Source organism: Aquarana catesbeiana, linkage group LG05, assembly GCF_042186555.1.
Source record: "Aquarana catesbeiana isolate 2022-GZ linkage group LG05, ASM4218655v1, whole genome shotgun sequence".
NCBI lineage: Eukaryota > Metazoa > Chordata > Amphibia > Anura > Ranidae > Aquarana > Aquarana catesbeiana.
Window position 1 is genome coordinate 363,059,169 of NC_133328.1, and position 17,372 is coordinate 363,076,540.

Genomic DNA, 17,372 nt, shown 5'->3' on the forward strand with positions numbered 1-17,372 from the left:
TTCCATATGCAAGATCCAGATGACATAGAAAAGAATCCCATGAGAAACTATTTACAGTTATACAATACCAACTGTAAGTCTTCACTTACAGAAATTCATAAGAAAACATTAGCATCATTGCATACTTCCACTATGTACATAATACATGAAGAAGGCTCTTATTGTACGAACATGTTATGTATACAAGGAAAATTACAATAAAATGAATTAGAATAAATAAGCATGCTTCCATTAATATAAATGTCCATGGAAGCTCTAGCAATAAAACTTTTTGTGATCACACCAGTTCTCCGGGAACCCCTTATTTCTTATTTCATGTGCAGCTCAAGGTACATTAGCATGATTAGTACTGTATTATAGTAAATAGTTAATTTTCATAATAGGTTAAAGGATAAAGAATGTGTATTACCTAGAGTATTTGACACCCAGAACAGATCATTTTATATACCCATAAGAGACAAATAGTGTTCATTGCTCAAACAACTCTTAGAAACCTCTAGATAAGCACACAACAATGCACATGTAAACACATAAGCACAGTTTTTTTGCACTGTCTAAGCTTATTTCCAGTTGAAAGATTTAGGCTGGTTTCACACCTATGCGAATTGGATGCGGCTTTCTCCGCATCCAATTCGCATAGCAGGAGATTGTGACCGGCTTTCTATGGCTTGTTCACACATCTCCACAGCAGGTCCAGTGCGTTTTGCAGGAAAAATGTGTGCCTTTTTTGGTCCGTTTCAGGTCCGAATTCAGCCCGAAATTCGGGCTGTAATCGGACCTGAAACAGTGAACCAGCATGCACCGGACCCGTGCTATGCGACGAATGCGGCTCATATGTGAGCCGAGCCTCACACTGAGAATTTATCAGACTCATATAAATTAATTGTTGATTGGATAATATACTAAAGTTAAAAACAAACAATATAAATAATGCTATCAAATAAGCAGTTCCTTAATATCTCCAAAGCTTTCAGCAGTTTCTTTACAGCAAAGTAACACAAGCTAGTTTTCCAGTCTAAGCTACTAAAATGAACTCTGGGGAAGTCATGGTTATAACTTATCTTAGCAAATGATGCACAATGTGGTCTAGCAACAGCTTAAAAGTAATAGAGTCAGTGAGGCATGCACTCTTAAAATTGAAGTTACTGACTGAAAGCTGAAGGATTACTTTCAAGGTCTAAACAATTTAAAGTCAGTTAAAATGGAGAAACACAGTCACCAATTATTTGGTCTTCCTAATGTTTGGCGCAGCTGCCGTAAGCAGAATATTGTGATAAATTATCTGGCCCATATAAAAATACCAGATAAATTAAATGATCCCTCTGCTTTGTTGTTGGCAAAAAGAACATATGACCAGTAAGTAATGCCCTGAATAATGTTTTATTTATGGATGTCCTTATTAAAATGGCAAAGATGTGCACAAATGGATTTTGATATTTGGAAATGCATTTGTTGCACAAATTCCTCAATGAAAACCAATACAAACCTCTCAAACTATTATCAAAAGCAGCATGTAAGGGTAACAGCAGTAGCTGAACCTATAATGAATATCTTTAGACTTATCCATGATCAGCATATTCTAGCTACCGCTTTCAAGTAAAATGAAGGCATCCCAGCACATGGCACAAGATCGCTGTATTTTTTAAATTTTATTTCACTTGCCCCACTTACTTATAGTGCCTTGCAAAAGTATTCACCCCCCTTTGCTTTTTACATATTTTGTTACATTACAGCCTTTAGTTCAATGTTTTTTAATCTGAATTATATGTGATGGATCAGAACACAATAGTCTAAGTTGGTGAAGTAAAATTAGAAAAATATATACATAAAACTCTTTTTCAGAAATAAAAAACTGATAATTGGCATGTGCGTATGTTTTCACCCCTTTTGTTATGAAGCCCATAAAAAGCTCTGGTGCAACCAATTACCTTCAGAAGTCACATAATTAGTGAAATGATGTCCACCTGTGTGCAAGCTAAGTGTCATATGATCTGTCATTACATATACACACCTTTTTGAAAGGCCCCAGAGGCTGCAACACCTAAGCAAGAGGCACCACTAACCAAAGACTGCCATGAAGACCAAGCAACTCTCCAAACAAGTAAGGGACAATGTTGTTGAGAAGTACAAGTCAGGGTTAGGTTATAAAAAAATATCCAAATATTTGATGATCCCTAGGAGCACCATGAAATCTATCATAACCAAATGGAAAGAACATGGCACAACAGCAAACCTGCCAGGAGACGGCCGCACACCAAAACTCACAGACCGGGCAAGGAGGGCATTAATCGGAGAGGCAGCACAGAGACCCAAGGTAACCCTAGAGGAGCTGCAGAGTTCCACAGCAGAGACTGGAGTATCTGTACATAGGACGACAATAAGCCATACACGCTTTATAGCAAAGTGGCCAGAAGAAAGCCATTACTTTCAGTAAAAAACAAAATGGCACATTTTGAGTTTGCGAAAAGACATGTGGGAGACTCCCAAAATGTATGGAGGAAGGTGCTCTGGTCTGATGAGACTAAAATTTAAAATTTTGGCCATCAAAGTAAACTCTATGTCTGGCGCAAACCCAAAAACATCACATCACCCAAAGCACACTATCCCCACAGTGAAACATGGTGGTTGGCAGCATCATGCCGTGGGGATGTTTTTCAGCAGTCAGGACTGGGAAACTGGTTAGGGTTGAGGGAAAGATGGATGGTGCAAATACAGGGATATTCTTGAGCAAAGCCCGTACCACTCTGTGTGTGATTTGAGGCTAGGATGGAGGTTCACCTTCCAGCAGGACAATGACCCCAAACACACTGCTAAAACAACACTTGAGTGGTTTAAGGGGATACGTGTAAATGTGTTGGAATGGCCTAGTCAAAGCCCAGACCTCAATCAAATAGAAAATCTGTGGTCAGACTTAAAGATTGCTGTTCACAAGCACAAACCATCCAACTTGAAGGTGCTGGAGCAGTTTTACAAGGAGGAAATGGGCAAAAATCCAAGTGGTAAAATGTGGAAAGCTCATAGAGACTTATCCAAGGCGACTTGGAGCTGTGATAGGTGCAAAAGGTGGCTCTACAAAGTATTGACTTTAGGGGGGTGAACAGTTATGCACATTGACTTTTTCTGTTATGTTGTCCTATTTGTTGTTTTCTTCACAATAAAAAAAACAAAAAAAAAAAAAATCTTCAAAGTTGTGGGCATGTTCTGTAAATTAAATGATGCAAATCCTAAAACAATCCATGTTAATTCCAGGTTGTGTGGCAACAAAACACGAAAAATGCAAAGGGGGGTAAATACTTTTGCAAGGCACTGTATTTACTAAGCTAACGCTAGGCATACACTGATATCTTTTTTCTTTCATCCTGGAGACTGGAAAAAAAAAAAAAAAAATTCATATACAAGGGGATGGAAAATTTCCAGCTGTGCCTATAGTATTTTATAACCATACTGTCTAAAACTATGGTACTTAAAGTCTAAGTTTAGTCAAGGAAGTTTAAAAAAAACACAACAGCACAAGAGACATTACTTATAGTCAATATGTGTCTCTTGTGCTGATTGCTGCCTAATTTGGAAGGAAGGAACTCTTCCTTCCTTCAATTCCTGCTACCCCACCCCTCCACCATAATCTTCAAACTGAGGGCCCTGTTATACGCACTCATCAAGAGTGACGACTATGCCCTCCCCTCCATTCATATAAGCTCTACTATAACTTCAATAATTAAAAAACGATGTATGAATGGAAAAGGCAGGTCTTTCATTCATCCACTCATCCTCCATTCATATATCATATTTCATTAATGAAAGCTATAGCACAGCTTCTTTAACCGCTTGCTGACCACATAACATAGATATACAACGGCAAGGTGGCTTGGCTGTGCCAGATCACGTACCTAGCATGTGATCTGAAACTTTCAGGTAGGGGCAAGCGCGCCGCCACCGGTGACTCCGCTCATGCTGTGATTAAACACAGCAGAGGTCGATCAACGGCTACGTAAACAAGGCAGAGCCCTGTCCTGTCAGGGAGGAAGTAATAGATTTTTTTTCCATTACTTACCCTAGTAAAAGCACCTAACACAGTATTCCAAAATACTGGCTAGGCCCACATTTAACCCCTTGATCGCCCTAGATCTCCTTTATAATTTTGAAGATTAACATAGGTATTTGCAGATGCCAAAATTTGCCTATATTTTAGCACTTTACCTAGGGTAATTGTAAGGCTACATAGGGTCACAACTCACTACATGTTTCTGTTTAACTTCCTTCCACAATTCAAAAACATACTGGTGAGTTGTCTTCCACCTAAAATGATGTATGTACTTACCACACAAGAATATAGCATCTGAGCGACCTTTTTTTTTTTTACTACCTTTATTATTATTATTTTCAATATTCTCATTATCATTATCTTCTTTCTCCCCCCCCCCCCACTAGCTTCAGACCATGGGGGGGACATGCTACTGGGGTAATTATTAGGGGATCTACTGGATTGGCTGCATCCATTTTCGATGCAGCTCTATTTCCGAGTGTTTAGCTGCGGTGATACTTCGTTCGAGTGTAGGCACAGCCCTCTTTAAAGATGGCTGATGGCGCTCACAGCATCATCCTTGACCCTCTCAGCCTTGCGTAAGGCGCGCTGCTACGTCGCGCATGCGCAGACCCGTTGTAGCGGAGTTGGTTGCCTAGGTAGCATTCGGCGTCCCTACGCAGAATGCTCCTGACAGTAGCGACCTCCACAAGCCGCACCATTGGCCAGGGCGGCGTCTGGTCTCCGCCCACCCACCGGCCCACACCACAAATAGGACGCCAAAGACGGCAAATGGCGCCATTCTTCCCTGGACATTCATCCATGCATATGGGGCAGGCTTAAAACCTCTGGCATCACGGAAACTTCCCCCCGGCCCTTCACCTGGTGACCAGCTATTTATCTAGAAGTGCGTTCTCTTCCTTATATTTGGGACTCCCCACTCCATGGGAGGTATGGGTGCCCCTACATATGACCAAGGGGGTACTTCTCTGTATATGAGATTTGCTGGGGGGTTTGCCCACACATATCACTCATTTTTACTATTTGCCCCATCACAGATAGCCATCAATTTTTTTTTGAGGCTAAGGACGCCAAACGTTTGGATCATTTATTATATCCAGCCGCCTTGTAGAGTATTAGGACATTCCAGGCCTTTCTGATGTGGGATGTTTCTGGCCTCTGGCATGTAGCCCCCCAACCGAGCTGCCTTGGGAGAGCGTAAGTCACATGAGAATATAACCATTGTAGGGGATATGTATGGTATATATATGTACAGTTCATAATAGTATTGTTTTCTGATTTTTTAGACTGTGATGTATTTTCCCTGAAGAAGACTTGTATCTGTTAAGATTTAAACGTTGAAACGCGTTGGAATTCCACTACCTCACACCAGGGTGGCCTTCTAGGGTGACCGCACTGGGTAGTGTGATACATCACATTCTTCCTCAAGTCATTTTCCATATGCAATTCTCTATATTCATTTTGTATTGGATGTATCTGTAGAATTACTACATGCTTTGGAATTTATTCTATTTTTTGTTCTATGTCCACTGATCTACATGATCATTTGTGAAAAATTAAAAAAAAAAAAAAAATTTATACACTTTTAACGTTGAAAATATTAAATAAATTGATTTTATTTTTATAAATATTCTTTGTATTCATTGCCTTAAAAATCCCGTTAGAGGTATTATATATTTTTCCATAGATTTACATGGGATGATGGCAATGACACATCCATACCGCCAAGGTCATACCTACCCAATTTGTTAACCAGGGTGGACAATACACCCATACCTCGAAAATGACCAAGGTGGCTGGATGTGGACCCCCCACATAAAAGGCATACCATTTAATCATTAACGTGTTAAATAGGAATTCACTTTTTTATTCCCTATATATTTTTAAAGGGAGTCAAATGTTCCTACGGTCAAGAGAGCTAATTGTTCTCTGATCTTATCTATTTTCCAATCTCCTAGATTTGTCCGAACTTATATAGGGGTCACTATGGGGGATCTTCAGGGAGGAGAATGGGAGGAGTTTATGGCCAATATTCAAAGGAGTTATGAAGGGAAGGAACAGGTCTCGTCGGATCTGTCTTCTCTTTTCTCAAGTCTAACTAAAATTCTGGAGAAGAAATCAGCCCTACATTGGCACATTGAATCTCTGGGCAGATACATTAGAGAAGGAATAAATCCGATTGGTCTCCGAATACAAATATTTCCCATCCTAGACAACATCTCAAAAGAACTAAAAAGGAACTGGGAGAGTAAACTCAATGACTGCTCAATGAACCTGATGTTACTACTCCAGAATGAATATAGACAACAACTGGATAGCATGAATATGGAAATTAAAACATTATATGACCGACTTACTCCATTAAAGTTGCATGAGGAATATGCATCTTATGAGAAAAAACTTAAAGAACACCTGGAAAATTTCGGTAAAGCTATCCTTATCAAAAAGGAGAAAAAGTACTGGAGAGACAAAAATGCATTTAGGGAGGGCAGGGCCTACAGATGGAATACAGCTAATACCAACAATAAAAGAAATAGAAAAAGAAGAACTCCATATCAAGAAAATGTTAATCAATCCAATGACTATTCATCGGACACACCATCGAACTCCTCTTCATCAGCATCTTCACATACTGGCCAGTTCAGAGGCAAAAGAAAAGGACCTTTGGGAAGACAGCAGGAAACTGAAGGAGAGGTTAAACAATCCTATAAAAAACGCACCATGGAGCAGGAAACAAGGGAGCTACAATTGAGCAATAAATCAAACACGCATAAAGGCACAACGCAGGGGAATACACGAGGCCTTCTACCTAATCCAGGGAAAGCAAATCGGAAAGATCAAGGGGCCATTCCTAAAACGCAACAAACCCAACTTGATAGTTTTTTAGACAGAAATACAACACCATTACCAAGCCCCATGCCTCTCACGCAACTTCTGATGATAGCCACGGATCCACCGACTCCAAAGAGCTAAATGTCATCAACCTCTTCTCGCACCAGCTAACCGATGAGGAGCAGAAAGTGTTATCATTAGGCCTCTCCTTCTGTCCCAACCAAAGCATGGATACCTTCGAAACAACAAAGGATATTCACCTATTTGCCCAGAAATTGCTGTTGAAAAGCCTATATACAAAACAAAAAGCTACACAATCGGAAGTAGCACCAAATCTAAAAACAGCAGATTTTAAGGCTCTCAGAGATTTAAACCTCCTACTGCAAGAGAGCAACTCTGCAGAAAACTTCTGGGAAGAATTGGGAGAAGGGGAAGGCAATGAAGAAGAGTCTGAAGATGAAATCACTAAACTTAACACAAAAATTGATAAAAAGTTCAAAAGAAAATCACACAAATTTCCTCCGCTCAATCTTAATCCAGCGATAGCGCTCTTTGTCAAACAGACAACTAAAGAAATTGAAAAACTAGACAGACGAAGAATTAAAAACAACCTCAATCCAGAATTGCGACATGCACTCAACACCTTGAAGAGCGACATAAACATCACAATCAAAGCATCGGACAAAGGTGGAAATATTGTCCTCATGGACAACGAGAATTACGTAAAAATGTGCCTTAAAGTTCTTAACAACACCGAAGGTTACAAAAAAATATCCCTGGCAATAGTTGAGAGATACAATCAGGAATTCTATTGTCTAGTGGATGAATCGCTCAATGAAGGGGCCATCAACAAAGAAACGTGGGAGTTTATACGAACACAACATCCTCGGGTACCCACCTTTTACGCCCTGCCCAAGGTGCATAAAAGATTAGAAGATCCACCAGGGAGACCCATCATTTCAGGCAACGGGTCAATCACTGAAGGTATCAGCCAGGTAATAGATTACCATCTTAGACCCCACGTCATGGATTTACCGTCCTACACGATCCACCTGCTGCAGATTATTGATAATTTGACTATCCCCGACTCTGCCCTCCTAGTTACTATCGATGTGGAGTGTCTATATAATAGCATTCCACATGATGCAGGAGTAGCAGCGGTCGAACGAGTGTTGAGGCAAAGAGCAACCACTGACTGGAAGTTCAATGCCTTCATACTCACAATGCTTGAATTTATTTTGAAACACAATGTGTTTCTATTTGAGGGCTCCCACTACCTCCAGGTACAGGGAGTGGCTATGGGGACATGCTTTGCTCCCTCATACGCCAACCTGTACCTGGGGGAGTGGGAGAAGACCTTCTTGCTGGGAGAGGGATCGTCTATGTACTCTGACCACATACTCATGTGGCAGAGGTACATAGACGATATTTTCATCATTTGGGACGGCTCAGAAAACAGACTCAGGGAATGCCTGAGTTCCATGAACGCAAATAGTTTCAATCTTTTCTTTACTATGATTTATGATTCCAGGGAGGTCAACTTCCTGGATATCACTATCTCCAAAGACCAAACAGGAGTACTCCATAGCAATCTTTACAGAAAAGAGACAGCGGGGAACACTCTGCTACATGCGGATAGTTTCCACCCTGAGCCATTGAAGAGATCCATTCCGTTCAGTCAATTTCTAAGACTCAAGAGGAATTGCAGTACATACGAAAACTTCCAGCAGGAATCCAACAAACTGACTGCCAGACTAAGAGAGAGAGGATACACCAAAACAGCTCTCAAAAAAGCGTTTAACCGCGTTAAGAACATGGACAGACGAAATCTGATCTTTAAAAAGAAAAACTTGATGAAGGAAGATAATTCAACCAGAATTATTATGAAATTTTCCAACGAACATCAACAAATAAGAAAAATTATTTCCAAACACTGGTCCATTCTTACAGAAGATCCCATCTTAGGCGGTCTGGTCACCCCTAGACCTCAAATTACCCATACAAAATCAGGTTCTATAGGAAATATGCTCACCCAGAATGAGTACAAAGGAAGTGCAAGAACGGACCCCTGCAAAATCTGGGGCACTTATCCCTGTGGAGCATGTGCTCAGTGTGGAGTTATAGGCAGGAGAACCATGATCACATTACCTAATGGGGAGAATTTTCAACTACGACACTTCGCGAACTGTAGAACGCGGGGAGTCGTTTATCTGATGCAATGTCAGTGCGGGGCCTTCTACGTGGGGAAAACCCGACAGGAACTCACCAAGAGGGTTGAGAAACATGTCCATAGTATGAGTATTGGCAACCTATATCTGCCACTGGGCAGGCATGTAGCAAAACAGCATGGGTACAGGATGCCTAAGGTTAACTTCACTGTGGTAGATAGATTACACATACCCACCAGGGGGGGTGACTGGAACAAGGCCCTGCTCCAGCGCGAGATGCGCTGGATCAGGCGCCTTAGGGCCACCACTCCCCCAGGGCTCAACGAGACAGAGAGCTTTAGGCCCTTCCTAGAGGGCTTTAGATCAGGTAAAACCGATTAGGGGCATGCCCTCTCTTCCACCCCATGCATATCGAATTTAAATCATTCACCCCCTTACCTTCGTTTCCCCCTGCCCCTGGACCCTAAACATCCCACCCCCCCATTTCCTCCCCCCCTCCCTCTCCCTTTTCATTACATCTTTGACCCCCGAGATACCGTTCGGACACTATCTGAAGATTGTTTAGCCTTTTGGGGGGGTTTCTAATTTATTACATAACGTCAGCTCTATGTAGTTCACTAAGTTGAAGACTCTACTATAGCTGGGTTGGGGCCTGTATACATTACAACCCCCACCCAGTGGAATTATTTTATTAATGTATTGTTTATTTAATTTCCATTATGTTTGTTTATTTGACTTTACTGTTCTACCATGATCTCCGCTTAACATCACTGTAATGAATTTTGGTTTATCTCCTGTGATGAGTTGCCCCCATAGGCGTCACCTCGGGGGGAGCTAGTCATGCGGAGGCCAGGGACTTGCCACCTGCCTCTCGGATATGCCGGAGTTGTCCTATACCTACCTGACACAGGGGGGCCCCACTGCTCTAGTTAGCTATGGGGCCTTTTTGCCCTGCCCTGCATATTTGCCAGGCGGGAATCCCTGTGCCGGTGGTTATCAGTCCTCCCCTCCCTCTCCAAAAGAAATTAAACCTTAAAACCTCTGGCATCATGGAAACTTCCCCCCGGCCCTTCACCTGGTGACCAGCTATTTATCTAGAAGTAAGTGCGTTCTCTTCCTTATATTTGGGACTCCCCACTCCATGGGAGGTATGGGTGCCCCTACATATGACCAAGGGGGTACTTCTCTGTATATGAGATTTGCTGGGGGGTTTGCCCACACATATCACTCATTTTTACTATTTGCCCCATCACAGATAGCCATCAATTTTTTTTTGAGGCTAAGGACGCCAAACGTTTGGATCATTTATTATATCCAGCCGCCTTGTAGAGTATTAGGACATTCCAGGCCTTTCTGATGTGGGATGTTTCTGGCCTCTGGCATGTAGCCCCCCAACCGAGCTGCCTTGGGAGAGCGTAAGTCACATGAGAATATAACCATTGTAGGGGATATGTATGGTATATATATGTACAGTTCATAATAGTATTGTTTTCTGATTTTTTAGACTGTGATGTATTTTCCCTGAAGAAGACTTGTATCTGTTAAGATTTAAACGTTGAAACGCGTTGGAATTCCACTACCTCACACCAGGGTGGCCTTCTAGGGTGACCGCACTGGGTAGTGTGATACATCACATTCTTCCTCAAGTCATTTTCCATATGCAATTCTCTATATTCATTTTGTATTGGATGTATCTGTAGAATTACTACATGCTTTGGAATTTATTCTATTTTTTGTTCTATGTCCACTGATCTACATGATCATTTGTGAAAAATTAAAAAAAAAAAAAAATTTATACACTTTTAACGTTGAAAATATTAAATAAATTGATTTTATTTTTATAAATATTCTTTGTATTCATTGCCTTAAAAATCCCGTTAGAGGTATTATATATTTTTCCATAGATTTACATGGGATGATGGCAATGACACATCCATACCACCAAGGTCATACCTACCCAATATTTTAGCACTTTACCTAGGGTAATTGTAAGGCTACATAGGGTCACTACTCACTACATGTTTCTGTTTAACTTCCTTCCACAATTCAAAAACATACTGGTGAGTTGTCTTCCACCTAAAATGATGTATGTACTTACCACACAAGAATATAGCATGAAAGCAGAAATGACAACATAAAAGAACCTTAATCCCCTTCACACTAAGTGCCAGTTCACACTGGGGCGACCAGTCAGGCGACTTAGCTGCCTGACAAGTCGCACTCCAAGTCGCGTCGATTTAGAAAAAGGTTCCTGTACTACTTGGGGGCAACTTCGGACCGGCTTACATTGACTTCTATTAAGGAAGTCATTTGCAAGCCGCGCTGAGGTCGTTCTGTGCGGGCCGGCTTCAGAGTTGGATGACTTTGAAGCAGCCCCAGTGTAAACCGACACTTATGGGATTGATTTACTAAAGGCAAATAGACTGTGCACTTGCAAAGTATAGTTGCACTCTGCAAGAGCAGTTGCTCCAGAGTCTTGTAAATGAGCAGAAGCTTTGCTGACTTTCATCATCCAATCATGTGGAGGCAAAAATGCTGTTTTTTTAATTTTCCGTGCACATGATTGGGTATTATTTGCAAATTATTGTTATTGTTATTATATTGATATTATTATTATTTGTGAAGCTTTACCTCATTTACTAAGCTCTGGAGCAACTGCACCTGCAGAATGCAACTGCAAAGTGCAAATTCTATTTGCCCGGTTCACATTTGTGCGATGCCAGACATCGCATGTAATTCGCAGCGCACTGTTCACATTACACGTGATGTCTGTGCGGTGCGATTTCAGCTATACAGATAGTATGGCCGATATCGCAACACATTCGGTCCAAACATGCACAGGACCCTTTTTTCTGTTCGGACCAGAATCGGATCACATGTGTGTTCACACATATGCGATCCGATTCATGTCCGAACTGTCAGTTCGCAGTGCGATACGCAAGCTGAACTGGGGGTGTCGTTAACAATGTATTGACACTCCCCAGCAGTTCGCATATGGCAGTGTGAACTGCCATGCGAGTCGGTGCGATGCGGGAATCCGCAGTGGATTCGCAGGGTTCTCGCATCGCACCAGTGTGAACCGGGCCTTAGTAAATCAACCCGTAGGTGTAGGGTTGGAGTATCAAAATCATTGACGTGCGCAGCCTATTGCATTGGGGTGTGCACCTCAGAGCACAAATGCACATGCATGTATATCAGCAGAGCAGTGGATGGTGTCAGTAGAACAGAGATTGGTGTCAGCAGTTTTTATTTTATTTTTTTTTTTACAATAAAATGTTTTCAATTACGGTATTTTTTTTACAAAATTTTTTTTTCTTTATTTTTTACATTTTTTTTTTAGGAGCCCTGTTGGGGGGGGCTTTGGTGAAATATCAGAGGAATGTCTCACTTTTGAGACACAGAAAGAGAGTGAGGACAGAGATTCCCCAGTCCCCTTCTCTGCAGCCTCAGCTGCATTGGACAGTAAACTAATGGGAAGTGCTCTGTGCTGAGCAGCTTCCTGTTCATCCACAAACTGAAGAATAGTAAACATAGTTTACTATGTTTCAATTAAGAATAACCACAAGAGAGATTGGTACAAATCACTCATTGTGTTCATTCAGAAAAGGAACCAGTTGGTAAATTAAATATTTACTGTCTCTTTCCCCCGCTCTCCATCCTGAAAAATCCCCCACAGCAGCTGGTGGAAGAGGAGAGGAGGGAAGCTGGTAGCACTGCAGGGAGGAGACAGGGGGTGCCAGGAAGCAGGAGTAATCGACACTGTGTACCCGCCTATGGTCAAACTACATGGCAACATAACACACCGCACAGCACATTACCACAACGCAACATTGTAAACAGGGCCTAAACAACTTGCTAAACAAAGCACAGTAAAGCCTGATCCAGCTGATATAGGAATGTTTAAAAACAAAAGTGTGCAGATGCAAAAGGATTAAACATATTGCAAGGTTTATCACTAACACTGCAAATTTACACAATTAACTAGGCTAAAAAAAAGTTATCTGTCAAGGTTAACCATTTCATAGCCAGAAAGTCTTTAGTCTAAGAAGGAAATGCTATCTTTCACATTTTGGACATCTTGGTCGAATTTTCAAAAAGGAAATTTTCCTTTTCCAATTCCATGACAGCAGTTAAATCCATCCTTTGGAAGAAAATATTTTCTTATTCTCTGTCCTTTAGTAATCAAAATTGTGGATAACATAAGTCAGCCTTTCTCGACCAGGGTACTTTCTGAACCCCCTGTAGTATGCCCCCCGGACCCTCCACTACTGTGTCTTCCTGAGCCCACTGTACCCTGCCCTCTTCACCCCCCCCCCGTACTGTGTTCTCCTGCCCTCCCTGTACCAGGCTTTCCTGACCTTTCTTACACACTGCTCTTCTGACACCCTCTCCTTTCTCTCCTTTGCCCTGCTGACACAAGTTTGCTGACCCCCTGTACTCTGCCCCATCTAGTACTGACCTCTTTACGCTGTCCAAACCACTACTGGCTCCTCGACACTGACCTACATACTATTTACTTCTGTACACTGCGCTTTATACTACTGACCTCTTTACACTGCCCCACCTACTACTGTACACCGCCCTACCTACTACTGGCGTCTGGACACTGTCCTACCTACTATTGACCCCTGGACACTGTCCTACCTACTATTGACCCCTGGACACTGTCCTACCTACTATTGACTCCTGGACACAGTCCTACCCAATACTAACCTGTAAAGGAAGGGAAAATGGGAAAAGAAAGGGGTAATGGGACTTTATATGAAACACAACACTAGGGTGTTTCATATAAAGTCCCATTACCCCTTCCTTTTCCCATTTTCCCTTCCTTTTCAATCTATTATGGATGGAGAACTGTGTACTGTTGTAGTCATTTCCTCATATAAAGTCCCAACAATTTTCTCTTTATAATACTAACCTGTACTGACATCTGTACACTTCCCTATGTACTACTGACCTACATACTACTTACACTGGCCAGAACTGAGCAGAAAGCCAAGCTAGCATTGAGGCGATCTGAAACTAGCTGAGCAAGTCAGTCTGCCTTCATGATGGACTCCTGTATCAGTCTTGTGGGGGGCGACCAATTACTCCCTAGACATGAAAAAAATTGTGAATGAAAGTGAATGTAGAGTTTTTTGCTGAAGCAAGCACTTAAGGTAGGCCAAGTTTATATTTTTACAGCGACATTAGTTTTATTATATTTTTATAAGTTTTGTTCATGCCCCCTTACTTTTTATTGCTAGTGAACTTCTTAAAGAAAAAGGGGCACTGCACCACGCCCTGATGATCTGCAATCTCTTCCATGTTTTGCAGGTAGATCTCTACCTCTCAAAAGGTTGCTTACCCCTGCTCTACACTCCTTAAGACCTGATTGAGAACACTCAGTGTTTTGAGAGATCCAGCGCCCTATATCTTTCTTCTTTACCAACACAAGAGGGCGTATCCACACTGACTACTAATGGCTAGGGGACACCACAATTTTAATGTATGCATTTCTTTTCTGCTATTATTATTCATTTAATTTCAAGATTTTAACTAAAAGTGGTGTTGTTGTATAGAAGAGGATGTACAAAAAGATATGCACAGGGTGCATTTGCTATAGTGTAGCTGACCAATTATTAGATGTGATGGTTGTATGAGTTTTCTTTTTTAGGCTGTCTTCTATTTTCATCTGGTGATCTAGACAGAAAATCTGTTGTTTTTCAAAAGCAGAAGCTCTCCAGCAGAATGTATCAGTTTACATGGATCAGACAAACCACTTCACAATGGCAGGGGTGAAAATGATAAGCTTTTATTTATTCATGCAATACCTTTATCCCAAAAGGAAAAAACTGTTTGCTGTAAATGATTATAAAGTATGAGCTGGAGATTGGCTCCAAATTGTCAATGTATCTAAATCTGCTAATACATTTATCACTATCTGTCTCCCCCACCCCCCAGACTGACAATGCTGCTGTCTACTATGCCTATTGTGCTCATTCATACAGAGTATTGACTAATACAGGGGGAGTGCTACCGGCCAGATCACCAGGTGAAAACAGAGCAAAAAAATTGCCAAAGAAAAGAAAACAAATGCAGCCATCACATCTAATGATTGGTAAGCTGCAATATAATAAATGTTTAGTTTTGGGTTTAATACCACTTTAAATCAGAAACACATTAGACAGGTCCACTTCAGCTCAAAGTGCTGAAATGCTGCAGTTGTGCCCTGTGCCCTTGTTAACTTGCCCTTGCTTGATTTTAATGCATCTGTCTTGTTTTTTCTTTTTTGCAATAGTACATCAAACCATGTGTTTTAACTTATTTGTATATCTTTTATTGGTATTTGCTTCTTTGTGCTTTGGCTTGGCATTGAGTGTTTGGCACTTACCCATTATTTCCAAGTCTTTTTACAGCTGTTTTTCCTAATTTTAATCTCTTTGATGTATAAAGACAATACTATTGCTTCAGCTTAGCTAGTTATAGTTTTGTCAACACTAAATTTCATCTACCATTTAACTGCCCACGTTGCCATCTTGTAAGGATCTTTCTGTATAATGTCACTATATGACAGAGTTTTTATAAAGCTATATAGTTTTGTCATCTGCAAACATTACTACATTTAAATGAATAGCAAGTATATAATGGGAGATGTTTCTCAGTATTATTTTAAAGATGTTTTCATAGACAAATTTTGTGTTTGGAGTTTTTTCAAGACGTTAAAAGAAGTAGTAAAAGTGACAGTCCACAGCGCGATCAAATAGTAATGTCATGTAAAGTACCACATTGGCAGATTGCTGTCATTCCACAGCTGCAGTGCTTTGATATTAAACTTAAAAGCAGAATCAATACCTAAAGAAATCTAGGCTACAAAACAAAGTAAAAGTTAAACACATTTTAAACACATTTATAGATTATCTGTATATGTGGGAAATATATAGTTTGATGATCAAACACAAAGTCGTAATGCTCCATGATAAAGTAATTTACTTATTCCGAAATACCCCTAATCTGCGCCTACATAAAAATCATACATCAAAATTAAACAGAAATGCAATGTTCTGGGGTTAGCAGAAATCCCCTTCTTGTCTGCTTTCTTTCTTTAAATACACCAGCAATTGCAGAACCAACCAAAGATTACCTAGTTTGGTTGCCATAGTCATGGTGATGCCAATTATGCATAACAAATATTAACTTCACCATTTCCCATTGTAAGGTCTGATTCACACCTATGCAGGTTGCAATTTGCATATTGCAGGTGCATTTTGACTATTTCAATACATGCTTTTCATCCACTGAAGTCTATAGAACCAAAAACCAGAAAAAAGTCCCTGGCCCTTTCCATAAAATGCACAGATGTGAACTACATCCATCGGAAACCATGTTAAATGGACTGTAGTGTGTTTCTGCAAAACTGAAAACACGCTAAAAAATGCATATGTGTAAACCAGGCCTAAAGGAAACCACAATTGCTATCAGCATCCCAGGTATCTCTGATATGTTGTAATCAAAAGCTAACCATGCTTTTTGTGAAGTGGTTAGTTTCGCATGGAATGGAAGTGATTCTCTTTCTTTTATTACTAGCCAAAACCCGGTATTTGACTTTTTTAGGGATGTTAGTGTTTTTTTTTAATTGTTTTTTTTACTTTAAGCTACAAATATTAAAGGTTAAGAATACTTTCAAACCATATTAGGTAATTTAATACCGTATATCCAGCAACATATTGTGAGTCATCATCACAGACACAGGCCAGTTTCAACAATGCTTTACCTGTCTGAGCTGTATAGTATTCAGAAATACACATATGCAAATGAGCACAGTACAGCCAGGAAAAGAACTAAACTGTTTATTTTGGCATTTTTTAAACTATAAGTAAATGGTTTACTTACCTAAATGGTGAAAATAAAAATGACAGGGTGGTTTGTTTTTTCTGTGCCATCTTGACCTGGAAAATGTATTTTATGTTTATATCTTGTGTATAATGTTAATTTCTTAAGCAGCATTTTTTACTGGGAACCCTTCATCACAATATACCAGAGACGTGGAATGAACAGAAAACAGTACTTATAATTAAAAAAAAAAAAAACAGGAAGTAAAATTGAGTTTTACTTGCCCTTGGTTTCAGCCTGATATAGTGATAATAAATAAAAAAATAATAATATTATAATTAATGTTTGGCTTTCCTATTCCTCTTAGCCTAGAGATATTATAATAATAGACTCTGGTCCGGCCACACCTAGAGTATGCTGTCCAGTTCTGGGAACCAGTCCTCAGGAAGGATGTACTGGAAATGGAGCGAGTACAAAGAAGGGCAACAAAGCTAATAAAGGGTCTGGAGGATCTTAGT

At 40.5% G+C, this 17,372-nt stretch overlaps 1 protein-coding gene across 4 annotated transcripts in view; it reads right to left on the minus strand.

Annotated features, from left to right (window-relative positions):
* The window catches only part of PIGN (phosphatidylinositol glycan anchor biosynthesis class N), a 637,819-nt gene that overhangs the window by 387,738 nt on the left and 232,709 nt on the right, over positions 1-17,372 (minus strand). For all 4 annotated transcript variants that reach the window (XM_073630904.1, XM_073630905.1, XM_073630902.1 and 1 more), the window contains one exon: positions 16,915-16,970. In XM_073630904.1, the coding sequence (XP_073487005.1) occupies positions 16,915-16,970 (56 nt within the window). The remainder of the gene's footprint in view (positions 1-16,914; positions 16,971-17,372) is intronic.